Genomic DNA, 13,601 nt, shown 5'->3' on the forward strand with positions numbered 1-13,601 from the left:
AACCCCAATATCTTTTGAAATACTAGATCTTTTTTTGTTCGGAACATACAATGCTCTGTAAGACTGGCATATTTCCAGATGGCTTATAAGTTGCCATACATGTAAAAGAAACCTCCAGATTCACTTTAATTTGTTTTGGGGCTGAGGCTGAAATCAACATGTAAGTGCATACTGGTTACAGGTCATTTTGCTGGATAGCCTTTTCTAGGTAAAACCAACCAAGAAGATCTTATCCTACTCTTCCTTGAATTTTGCATTTTTGTTGGAGTTGTATCCCTATTCCAGCCCACCAGTGTGCAAAGCCTCTACTTTCTTGATTGCATTTTATGGGATATATTCCAATACCATAAATAATGCATGTATTAGCTATTCTTTCCTTTCACACTTATGTCACAAAGGCAACAGTGGAGAGTCTGCAGCTTTAAATATTGTGGGACCTAGATTTAAAAAAAAAATAAGAATAGAGAATTTTGAGGTGACTGTCAGAGGTGAGGTGAGTCTCTAAGTCTTCCTTTCATGGGTGTTGTGCTATACCTTGGAGGATATTTTTTCCTCCTTGTCTAATTCATTATGCCTTAAATTAAACAAAAATGGAAAAGCAGGGCTTCTCTGATCAAACCTTTCTCAACACAATGACTTCCCATTTTTTATTTTTGTCATTTGAACGTGTGACAGTATAGCGGTTTTCCTATTATTTTTCTTGTTGGTCATAATTATTTGAAGGCCAAAATATGTTTTGCTTGGTCTTTTCCTTAAATAAAATGTGTTATGATGACAAATACCACTGTCCTTACATAATTTTATGGATCCCAGGTAAAAAAAGCTTAAGACTTAATAACTTGCCCCTGTAATTTCCATTGCCCTTTAAACTGAATAATTTCATATTGAAAAGGTTTTTGTATGTCTAAATAATAACAACATGAATACAGAAAAAGAAATGGAAGTATTTTTCTGCTTGTTTAAGTATTCACTAGGAGCAACACACTTATCTACTGATTACTTGCAAAACCCACAATAAAAGTCAGGGACTCTAACAGGCCAAGTGGAATCAAGTTAAAGAGAGAACAGTTCCAGGCATAAGAGAAGCAAATAATTCACTGAGTCAGCATTCTTTCTGCTGTCAGTTCATTCTCTGGAAAAGAACTTCTGAAATACTTACAGCCTTACTGACGAAATACTCAGGTCAGTTTGAAAAATCTTAGAAAACCAACATAATTTTCATTATCTTTTAACAGAAAAACCCCAGGAGTAAGTATTAGAAGATCTTTTAAAAATCCTGTTAAAGGATCTTGTACAAAGTGAGAAATATGACCTATCTGTATAGCCTTGAGACCTAAAATTCCTGAAGGGTAACAGCAGACTCTAGTTCTTAGCTACACAGGACTACCTACCATCCATGTTGCTGTGCAGAAAAGACAAAAGAAATAGACATACTTAATTATTTTCTATTGGGCTACATACCTGCATTTTTTTATCTTGTTCATTTTCAGCTATCATTCCTGTGCCACTAACACTGTCATTTCCATCAATAGACACCTGGAAAATGAAGTTGAAATGGGAAAAACACTTAAAGGTTATTTTTATTCATCTGAAAATCAAAGGGTTTCGGACAGCTCCCAAGGGCTTATTTCACAGCTCTCTAGCTCCCTCTTGAAACATGGTTATCCTATGGTACATTACATCTACAGTACCTACATTACATCCTATAGCACATACATCTCAAATTTGTCTTAAAACAAGGTAGGAAAGTCTGCAAGAACCAAGTACGTTAAATTAATAGACTGACAAAAGTATTAAAATTAATACATTTAACAATACTGAGTTCTGCCAAAAAACCAAACACACACCACAACCACAAGCCAACGTTTACTTATTTTATAATATAAATTTATCTCACTCCCTGCTAAGCAGAATTTACTCATTTCAAACAGCATAACTCATTTGGAATCAAAATAGCCAAGACAATGTGATGTATCTCAAATCGAAATAGTCAAAATGACAACAGCTAAGCAAAGATGCATGTATTGCTCCATAGGTTTATTTTTTTTAAACAGTCTACAGGAAGAGAAAGGCATTGCTGCTTTCCCAGGAGCTTATCAAAATATTCAAAAGAGTATTAGACATTAATCTGAATTTTTTAAATAAAGATATTAGTGACCATTTTAAAAAACAAAAGACAACAAACTCACATACATCAACTCAAAAGAACAGTGTCTTATTGGTCACTGTAGAAAAAACTAATTTAAAGTATACTTCGCATAGTTTCTCCGTTCCTTAATTGCCCGTTTTGTCCGCAGGCATTCACAATTATCTCTGCGTTCATTACACTCGTGGCCGAGACTGACGCACCAAATCTAGTCTAAGCAGTTTTGTTCTTCTCTATAATGGTTTGGCAGGAACCCTACCTCAGCTGGTAGGCTTATACCCTTTCACTAAGGAGGTCATAGCAGGCTCCTGAGAAAATCAACAGTTGTGTGAAGCATCCTTCTCAAAGTGTCAGCTACCAACATTTTGCTCAGAGACTGAGGATCAACTTGTCCCATAAGAGGTTTTCAGACTGTACAATCTTTCTAAATTAGATGATTATGAGCAATATACTTTTGGCAACTCTGAGCTAAATCAGTGAAGAGAGAAGTTCCCAAGCAGAGGCAAGTTTACATTACAGAGAGACTGCACATAGAGCCTGCAAGCAGGTGATTCTTGAGTGTTTGTTTTTTTTTTTTAAAGGAAGCAATAGCCATTTTGGAACCTTCTCCTGCAGAACTTTCGAAGGAAGGGGAGAGAACCTGCACAGAAAGGAGACTTGAATCACTTCATCCTGAATTTCCTGCTGTTGGTTGAGAAAGGAACTGCTGACATGAAATCAAAAGTTCATCAACGCCACTGGAAAACAATCATCCAAATGGAATGTGCACACATGTGTAGACATACACAAGTCCCAGGAACTCTACTTTTCCAGCAGCTGCGATGTTGCAGGAAAACGTCTTATGGAAAAAAAGTATGTGTCATAACTTCTGCACAATTCCATTCCTCTTGGATCTCTTTGTACAAACTCTCTTGCAGAGTTTCTACACTGATCTCGGGCAGCCTTCTGATCTTTGCTATTTCCGCCTGTTATGTAAGGACAGGGGAACAGAGAAGAACAACCATTCTCCAAATCCGCCTTCAAAATTTTCTTCACCCTTTTAAGCTTTGAAGATAAAACCTTCAACATTAACAAAAGCAGCAAGAGACCCAATTTTAAACCACTTTTTTTCAGTAATGGAGATTTCTGGATCAATTCCAAGGAAGATCTATGAGTTCCTCCTAAAAGATTGTCTTAGATTCTAAAGACAGATGTAGTCTGCCTTCAACTAAGAACATATGAATACCTATACTGAGTCAAACTAAAGGTTGATCTAATGCACCATTTTGTTTCCAACAGCAGCCAGCAGCAGATGCCAGAGAAGACGAAAGGAACAGGCGAAGCATGTAGTGATACATTCCCAGAAATATTCTTCCAACCTCCAAGCAATTTGTGGTTTAGGAACTCCCTGAACTAGAAGTCACATGTTTCTACCTAATAGTCCTGGATACATTTTTCTTCTATGAATTTATCTAATTACCCTTTGAATCCAAGACATATTCACATCCACAATATCTTACAAGCAGTGCCATGGCTGTTCGAAAAAATATTCTTCCCTAGTTTTTCTTGAACCTGTCACCTGAGATCTTCATTTGCTGTCTTCCAGTTCTTACACTAGTAAAGACAATGACGAGTCGCTACTCTTCCCTGTGCCACTTATAATTGTATAAAATTCTATCATGTACTCACCTCATGTATTTCATATATTTTGTCATCATTGCTGCCCCTTCCTGTACCTTTTTCAATGTTCCTATACCAGCTGCTATGAAAAGTATACATTGCCTCACTACAAAGCGCACATGGACATGGAGCAGAATCACAAACCCACATTTCTCCTTTTAAGAGAAAGGCAGGGTTGTGATGATCGAGCTATTATTTGCTTTTGTATGTAAACCAGGTGCAATACTTGGAAACGCACTTCTACTGACTTTCCCTGAGAGGTTCTATCACTACCTTTCACAATAAGGTTCCGAAAGGCAAGTTTAAAGAAAATAAACAGAATTTTTCCTAGACACACACATGTACGCTACAGAAACCAAATTCACATTACAGAATTTAAAAACACACGTTGAAATAAATAGGATAAAAATGCAAATTAGATTGCATTTCTTCTGTTTCTTCTTCATCTCAAAACAAACTTATAACCAATTATGAGTAATAAAGCTCTTTGTTAAGAAGCTCACAGTTATGACTGATTTAAACCTAAATTAAATAGTAGCTAGGGAATGTGTAAAAGCTTGTCACTACAGGTCAACTAACCTTGAATTACCTTTTATTTTATGACATGTTAAGGCATAGCCAAACACAACACAATGTGACTGGCTCTCTTAGGATCTCCTCAATTATATCAGACAGAAGCATAATGAAAAGAAGTGTATAAGCCATTTAATTATTCTAACTGGCCTTCTCCCAAATTTTGACAACTCTCAGTGACATTAGATGGCAGATTTGGAAATTTATTCTACTCTTTTTCCAGAGCAACACAGGCACTGATGGTAACTATGCAGCAACTGGGACACTGCTGAATTATAAAATCATGGTAATTGCACCACCCATTATACGTACATCACGATTTACAGTAAAGTGGACAACATGAATTTTGAGCATCATTTTATTATTGATGATATGGATCAAATAAATTTTTTCCAAAGTCAGTAACTGTCTGGTTGCCTGTCTTATACTTCACGTGTTGTTCTCACCTGCTATACTGGGCACAACTCTTCCCAATGCAAGGAAAAAGAAAATCCGGCAATAGAGCCTGAACAAGAATAATTTAACTTTGTCCTTTTTTCCAAGAAGTGTCTTCTCAAAAGGTTCCTTTCCAATGTTGTATTTTAGAGAAAATTACTATTTAGTTATCTAAATCGCTTTACAAATCAGTCTGACTCCACACCATTTCAGCATGCACTCTTTTCTTCATGTGCTACACACTGGAGTTGCTCATGATAGTGAAGCACTATCACGACAATTTGGTGTTCTCTCTTCTACAAGTCTTAAGACACTCTCAATTATCATTTTAATTCTTAGATCACAATTGTTTTTTGCTGCCAAATATCTTTGAATGCTACATTAAAGCATTAAGGAAAGAGACAATGTCCTTTGATATACCTTGGCAGCGTATTGCTCCAGAGCACTGATGGTATCTGCGTCAATGGCAGCATCCCCTGTGTGCAGACCTGCCACCGTGCCGTCAGCTTGAATGGCCAAAATAGTGTCTGACTGGGGCATCTGCACCGTGTGGTGAATGTAGGCAGTCGTTCCATCCTCCAGCTGGACTGCTTGCAAGGCGCTCTGGTCATAGCTGTCTGAGAAATAATATTACAAAGTGTTACGAAAGAAAAGGAAATGTCTGCATGTAACATGAGAAACTACTGCTGTTTGGGAAATGTCTCCTGAAGACATATATGTATGAAATACGCAAGAACTGTAATCACTAGTATATGAGAAATATAAACACTTAAATTATTACTATGAATAGCACTGACCAATTTTTTTTTTCAAGAGAGCATCTCCCACAGCTTTGTTTCTGCACACTTACAAAGGTGCAAAACCAATTTTATACTGGTCTAGTTTTATCTGCAAAGGAAACCAGAAACACGAATGTGCTTTCTATCTCATATCCACTCATAATAAAATGCAAATGATAACACGCATGTACTGAGGTCAGTACTTCAGATTTTTGAATTCATAGATCTGAGAATTTTAAGAACAGAATCATTTTCTGCCCTACTACCTAATGACATCAATAGAATGATCTTTGAAATTCAAGTCAATCTCTACATTATTTAGTTCAGGAGGGACTGATTGATTGATTCTTATCTGCTTTCTCTTCTCATTTTCACAAGCAATTATTGCTGCAATCTGTATAAGGGCTTACATTGTCTACTAACATGACATATACTTACTATAATGTGATACTAGGCTAAAAAAAGTGAAATATGCTGGGTTTGATTCTGTTTATAACTGTTACATGAGGTCCAAACATGGAAGTGAACCAGTCTCATTTCAACAATTCCCAGATGTCACCAAGTAAAAGCAACAAGTAATCTACATTGGAAATCACACTAGATGTCATAATAATCTAAAAAGAGTACCATATTTAATACCACAGAAGTTCTGTTGAACCCTAGTGTAATAAATCACACTTAAAAAACTTACCTTTTGAGGTGTGATGAATAAATGCTGTAGTTCCATCTTCCAGCTGAACTGCTTGTCCATCTTCCAGCCGCAAGCTGTCCCCTGCTCAGAAGAATTACAATGCTTCAACAATAGTTTGAAAAGTCCATTAGTTGAAAAGATTTAATACTAAATACCTAGGATTACTAAATACCTAGGACCTCTTCATGACAGTTTTCATTAAAATAAGAAATCAAGCTATTATAATGACCATTAATGACTTAATATCAATATTTAGCAGTAATACATTATTTTAGAATATATTTCTCATATTATTACACTTACTGCTTTTAGACATGGGTACATGTTGAACATAAGCAGCAGAACCATCTTCTAATTGAATCACTTGGCCATCCATTAATTTACCATCTGAAATACACAATTAGAATTCTTAAAAATATTCTGCATGACACAACACGGTTTAAACACACAGTTAATACCTTCAGGATTAAAATATCAATAATATACCACAGAGAAATAATGTTTGGTAAAGAGTAAGCACAGTATGACTACAGAGAGGTTTTAAAATTCTGGGATAAAACCCAGAAAAGGCCTGATGTCCTATCCAGTAGGCAGACTGTTGATATTTCAGTGTGAAGTGTTAACAATCATCTTACTTTTGTTTGACTAACGTTCTGCATTTGATACCTGCATCTTATTAGTAGCAGAAATAAATATTTATTTTATAGTATTACTGTAACACACCTGTAATTCCCAGTTGGGACTGGAGCTTCATAAGCATTGCACAGATTTTACCTGACTTTAGAATCCAAAGGAGTTTACAATCCAAAACCAGGCGAATCCTATCTCAATACCAATCAACTTCTAGTCATTCACCTACCTTTAGAATTGTGCTGTATGTAAGCAGTGGAGCCATCAGCAAGGGTCACTGCTTGCAAACTTACACCTTCCATGTTTTCTAAGTTGTCACCATCTAGAAAGGAAAAAAGTTCACATTCACTATTACCAGCATCAAACCCTAAAAAAAAAAATCACAACTTAGCCACCTCTATAAATGATTACATTCCCTTAAAACATGATGATTTCAGAAATTATAATAGGGAACAGTTCTTAGCCGCTTTCTAGTTTTTGAACATGGAACAAACACTAGAGTCATATGTTCCAGATTTTGCTCTGTAAATGTGACAGTTAGAATGATATTTTCCTTAAATAAAAAAGTTAAAATGTCACTGAATAACTAACTACAAAGCAGATATTTTAGGAGAAATATTATTTAGGCCATGAGTATCAACAGTGAAATAATGATATACATACTTGTATTGACAATTTTGTTTCGCACACTACTACCTGTCATTCATCTACACAAATCTGTTTAGAATAAAACACAGGTTTAGGAAAAAGTTTTTAATCATGTAAAATCATAATGACGCTGTCAGAAAAAATCAAGTTTAATCCAATCCTAGATCAATCTATTTTAGAACTCCTTTACACATGCTTAGATATAAACTGAAGTTTCAAGTATAAACAAGTTATGAGAATAAAGTCAGATTTTATATTTCCTATTCTGCCACATTTACGCTCCTATTACCTTAAGAGATCAGTTCCTTTCAGAATTAAACTAGTGAACTTAATCTCAGTTAATTAAGAATGATTTGAGTTAGGTTTTTTCATTCAGAAGACACCATGTTAGAGTTTTACGTGAATTTCAAACAGAAAAGACACAATAATGTAGAGATACTTTAACCTGAAGGTTCACCTTGCACAGCTACAGCTTCTGTTAGACACAGAGTCACATGCTGGGCCTCCATTCCTCCTCCAGAAAATTCAGTCATTCCCTGAGAGTCTCGATTTATCTGAGCTAATAACATTGTCTACCTAGAAAGAAAATATTCACAAAATATAGATACAAAATTTAAATACAGAACTAATTAACAACAATCCAAGTTCAATTAGATTTTTATAGAGCTGCTACAAATATTTTATGTTACCTTCTGCATAAAGATGCAATGAATGATTGACTTACCTGGAAAGTACTTTAGAGGAAAAAAAAAGATGTTATTTGAAGTAAATATTAATAGCTTAGATAATTGAAGTAATAAGAACTTCAGATAGCTGTTACTAAATTGAAGTGCATCAACCACATTTAGATTTCAGTTAAATAATAATTATTTTATCAATGCATAAAGAATGGTGGTAATGATGGTAACTAAGGATATCTTTTAGTCCCCAGAATTAAAAGAAAGCTGAAAATTCACCCACTGTCACCCACGACAACAGTAGGGGTTTAACTATATAAATTAAACATCTCCCCAGTGTCTGTAAGAGACTGAGAATCTATCATACACTGGTGAAATACACACTTTATTAGTAAGTCTGACTGAATGATCCAACTATTTCCCTAAACTTTCCAGGGAGGTTTCTACTTAAAAAAAAAAAAAAAAAAAAATTCCTCCCTTTAAAATAATAAAGTATCTAATGACAAAAAGTATCAATAAAACAGGATAGTGACTGGTGAGTGAGAGTCATAACTCTGCATGTATTCTCAAAGAACCAGATAGAGCCAACACTTTGGATACTCATTTTTTACCCAGGCATGTTTCAATATGGGAGATTAAGAGGTCAACTGAATCTGAAAGGCTATTACTAATTTTCAGTATTACTAGATTAGGAAGCTATAAAGGAGATCTATAACATTGCATCCTGTTAACTCAGATCTTGGCTCTCATCACAGGGGGGAAAAGGAAAAAAAAAAAGTCTCTGAGTTCTGCAAGCCCTTTAGTAAATATAAACTTAGATGTGGATGAAAGTGTGTGGGGGGGGGAATATCACATGAAATGGCAATCTATACCACACAGGATTAAAGCAGTTTTCCCCCACCCCAGTCTTCTGATAGTCAATAGTTTTGCTAACAATAAGCAGCAGTCAGATAATCTCACTAAAAGGTTACAGATAAGCAACCAAGGCTTTTAATCTTAGTATGGTACTATGACCGGCTGTTTGTAATTCAAGGCCGAGAGGAATAATGTAGTCTTTTTAATTTACTTACGATTACATGTCTAAATAACTAAACTGTTTTTATCTCTACAAACCAGAAGTCTGCCCTTGAATGAGCAACTAATCAATTGCCTCAAAAACCACTCAGGAGCTCATGTCAAAACTAAACATTACTGAAAGCAAAATTAGACCAGTTAGGTACTCCAGCATGCCTGCAGTGTTTAATGTTCTGGTACACTACTTGAGTAGTTGAAAATTATACCCGAGTAATATTTTCCAAATATATCCAAGTGACTTGAACCATTTGCCAGAGCAGCAGCAGCTATAGCAGCATCTCAGTCTCAGCGAATGCCGTCCCACACCAGCAGCTCTGCTCCTGCTGGGCCTGAAGCGCTTCAAGCCGGAGCTCTGCACAGAGCAGACGTGTCGCCGCGGTCCAAACCCCCTCACTTTTAATGGGATGTTACACCAAGTACCCACATCACCTCCTGAAATTAGACCTGGAGTCTAAATCACCTAGGCACATATGAGAACATTATCCATAGTTTGGTTAAGAGCTCAGTTAATGGAACAAATCCAGTCTAGCAAAAAAAAGAAGGGGTAGCCTTAGGAAGGTTTAAAGCCTCCTGTAAAAAAAGCAATTTTTTTTCATGCACTATGTTGAAAGTCATATAAGAAAACAGTACTAATGATAATTTCACAATTCAGTCAGAAATATGCCTTCCAAGATTAAAATCCTACATAATATCTACCTAGAACATTAAGGAAATTGAAATACAGGCTTGTAATAGAGAATTTGAACCTTGAACAACAATTCTGAGCATCAAAAAAAAAAAAAAAGATACAGTTAAGACAGAAACCAAAATATAACTCAAAAGAGGCGACTTTTTAACATCCAAGGGAAGACGGGAAATTTTTGTTCCCAGCATCCTTTTTCAAGTAAAGAAGCTTTTACAAAAAAAGAGGTCTCTAAAAAGAGATGTAAGACAAGAGAAGAGCCAGTGCGGAGAAGCTATCCAGACTAAAATCACATTTACACTAGATGTTTCTGAAGAAATAGCCAAGTGGTTTTTTGGATACTACAATTTAAGGGACAAGGAATTGTATGAGGCCATAAGAGACCCTGAGTTCAACTCCTCCTTCTGCCATCTCCACATTAGTGACTTTGGACTAGTAACTTCTTTTCCCATTGCTTATTTATCCCCCTGTCTCTAAATAGGGACTAAACACTTTGAAAGCACTTTGCTCGTAAAACAAAAATGGGACAACATGTTGTAGCTACAGGATCAGCTTAAACAAGCACTGAAGTGCCCCTACCCTCAGTGTTCAGTGAATAAGATCAGAAAACTAATGCTGTTTAAAAAAGAAACTAATGCCAAAAAAAGTTTTATTCCAGATGGCTTTGCCAGGACTGCTGCTCTGGAGGTACTGCCAGCCTGTAGCAAGTTAAGTAATTATAGGATTAGACACTGGTGGTGCACAGAGGTTGTCTTGTCTTCATAACTGCTAACAGTGTTCTGGACTGTCAGCATTTTTCATTCGCTCAATTTTCAGGGCGCCTCATGAAGGCAGGTTTCAAAAAAGCCACATCATTTCACACACTGGAGGAAAAAGGCTGCACAACCACTGTTTTTGACTATTCCAAAAAAATGCTAGCAGGGACTGCATCTCAAAGGCCTTTCAGCTCAGGTCTACTTTAGAGTATTCCCTCTCTTAGAAAAAGTATCTTTTAACAAGCTCTCAGCATCTTTAATAGAATCTCTGACTTTAAAATAAGGTAATGTCCTTCCTCCAGAGCCTTTGCCTCTTCTCTCAGCTTTGGGAAAGCAGAGAGGAATCCAATCAATGCAGACAGCTGCCACATCCTCAAAGAGTCCAAGCAGAACCAATTGCTCCAAGTGTCAATTGCTATTTTGGAAGAAGAAATCTAATGCAAGATAAATTCAAGGGCCAAAAGAGCAGAAGTATTTGTTTAAATATTTTACAGTGTGTGTTATGGTATTGTAGCTGATTAAGAGTTATCACACCCTGAAAAAAATCAGAGTGAACTGCTCCACACAGCAGAACAACATTCACTACTTTCCTCTGTTCCAGATGAACTAGACAATCACGTGCCAGCACATACAAATGCTGTATTGCTGTTTTCTCCCACTTCCAACTCCTTTAAAATTATCCCTTCCAATATATCCTCCTCCCAATCCTCCGTCCTTCCACTAGCTTCTTATCCCCAGCTCCATCCTTTTTCCTTGAAGTACATTTCCTTCTTCAGCCAGCCCTATCGTGGTACCAAATTTTCAGTGTCTCCCTCTTCCCAAATATAATCACACCCTTCTTGTCAAAATAACCTAAAATACTCCCATGTCCACATCAGCTCCTCCTGCAACTAGTTCCCAAGTCTCCTCTTACTGCTGGCCTGCTCTGCGTGTTCACCTTACTGCCTCTTTGTCTGAAGACCGTTTGTGTTCAGCCCATTTTAGAAGCACATGCCCTGTAATGGAAGTGGAGCACTGGGACCCTCCCGAATAGCAAAACCCTAGCTTTCACTCACTCTTCGGGGCTGCAGCAGTTTTGCTCTGTTACTCTGCTGTGCAGTGAGTTCCCTCCACCAGAAGTGGATGTACTGCTCACTGTCAGACTCCCTTATCCATTCCCAGTGGAGAAGACAGGCTAACCAGACAGGGCTACAAGCTCTGAGGAGAAGAATGGGGAAAGAACTAAAGACGAAGTTGACCTATGTTGTAGGGAAATGGGTCAGGTTTCATACTGAAATTTCTGCTACTGTGTTACTTACTTTTTTTCTTTTTTTCCCTGTAGGAGTGGTGAAGCACAGGAACAGATGGCCAAAGCAGGTTATAGACTCTCCATCTGTGTAGGCATTCAAGACTCAACTTGACACAGCCCTGGGCAACCTGGGCTCATCAGACTTGCCTTGGTCACGGCCGGATAAGATAACCTCTGGAGGTTCCTTCCAACTTAAACTGTTCTACATCTAACCATTTTGATATCACATGCATTTAAAACAGTATCACCATGCTGTCAGTACATCATCTACCCTGTGAATCTACTCTCCTATTGTATTTTTACTCATTTGCCTTGGTTTTTTTTAAATCGGTCCGTTTTGATCAAACTAAAATCTCTCCCCGCACCCCTTCTGCTAACTGGCTTATATGCTGCTTTATCCTCAGCTTCCAGAAAATTTGTCTTCACCCTTCTTCCAATCTGAATCTCACCAGCTTCTTCCCCTAATGCACCTCACTGCTTTTATTTTTGGGCATTTGCATCACTCGGCCTTTTCTCTGAACCTCCTGTCTGCCAGGAATGTTGTCAGTAAGAACCTGGGAGAGAAAGATTTCCCTTACCCACTTCAAATATTGCACCTCATTAGTTAAAATGCAGCCAAAACATCCATTTTTAGGAAAATGCATGAACCCTGGGGGGTGGGGCCTGCATGGCTGCTCCACAAAGTTGATGCATGTGTATTCTGCTTCATCTCAAGAGCTGTCCTACAGAAAAGACAAGTACAGGCTTAGTCATGAAATACTCACTGAAGTGAAAAGTTGAAACTTGACTTCGTGAACTCTTGCAAATCTTCACAGGTCAATTACAAGCTACAATTTTCAAAGGCATGTTCATGATGATATTTAGGAAGACTTTCACAAGAACAGTAATGCATATTGCACTCCTGAAACAATTAGTCACCGAAATACTCCTATGGTAGTCATGCAGAGAAAATATTATCATTCTTTAAGATGGTTAAAATACTTCCATAAAAAATAAAAACCAAAACACAGACCAGCCTGCAACAGAAAATTCTTAAAGACTGAAAAATGTCTGAACTGAAACCAGTGTCTGATAGAGGGAAGCAATATCCAGTTGCAAGGAGGGATTCTGAAACAAGTCTCACACTGTTAGTCACAAAACAAAAGCAGTGAGTTAGTGATATGCATTGCTGACTTCATTACACTTTTGGACAAAAGCTGCACCAGCAATGTAAACCACCAGTATAACTTTGATAGATAAAATATGCCATCCCACAGGGCACATGGACACATTTTTTAATTAAAAAACACCAAGGCATCCCTCCAAATCCTCTGAACCCAGAAAAACTGTGAACCCAAGTATGCTTTAAATTCTCAGCACTTAGAAACCAGAGGGATGAAGAGGTCAGGTGAGAGAGGTTGGTTAAAAAATAATGGATTTTTCATGAAGACTTCATATGAAGTTGCCTGTCTGGAGAGGACCTCCTGTTTTGCCCTCCACTAACAGACAGAGTGGTGTCGTCACTTATTTTGGAGAAAAGATGCAATGTTAAAAGCAATGTAAACTCAACCTAGCAGCTGGAAAT

General features: G+C 37.2%; 1 protein-coding gene across 2 annotated transcripts in view; it reads right to left on the reverse strand.

The window, feature by feature from the left end:
• ZNF143 (zinc finger protein 143) overlaps positions 1-13,601 on the reverse strand; it is a 38,825-nt gene that overhangs the window by 16,722 nt on the left and 8,502 nt on the right. Inside the window, exons 2-7 of one of the 2 annotated variants that reach the window (XM_065839962.2) lie at positions 8,019-8,137; positions 7,143-7,235; positions 6,587-6,670; positions 6,284-6,364; positions 5,234-5,430; positions 1,462-1,536 (exon numbers count right to left, since the gene is read on the reverse strand). In XM_065839962.2, the coding sequence (XP_065696034.1) occupies positions 1,462-1,536; positions 5,234-5,430; positions 6,284-6,364; positions 6,587-6,670; positions 7,143-7,235; positions 8,019-8,130 (642 nt within the window). In that variant the 5' untranslated portion in view covers positions 8,131-8,137. Of the gene's footprint in view, positions 1-1,461; positions 1,537-5,233; positions 5,431-6,283; positions 6,365-6,586; positions 6,671-7,142; positions 7,236-8,006; positions 8,138-13,601 lie in introns of both variants that reach the window. The other variant, XM_065839961.2, reaches the window with a different exon arrangement.

Source organism: Patagioenas fasciata, chromosome 5, assembly GCF_037038585.1.
Source record: "Patagioenas fasciata isolate bPatFas1 chromosome 5, bPatFas1.hap1, whole genome shotgun sequence".
NCBI lineage: Eukaryota > Metazoa > Chordata > Aves > Columbiformes > Columbidae > Patagioenas > Patagioenas fasciata.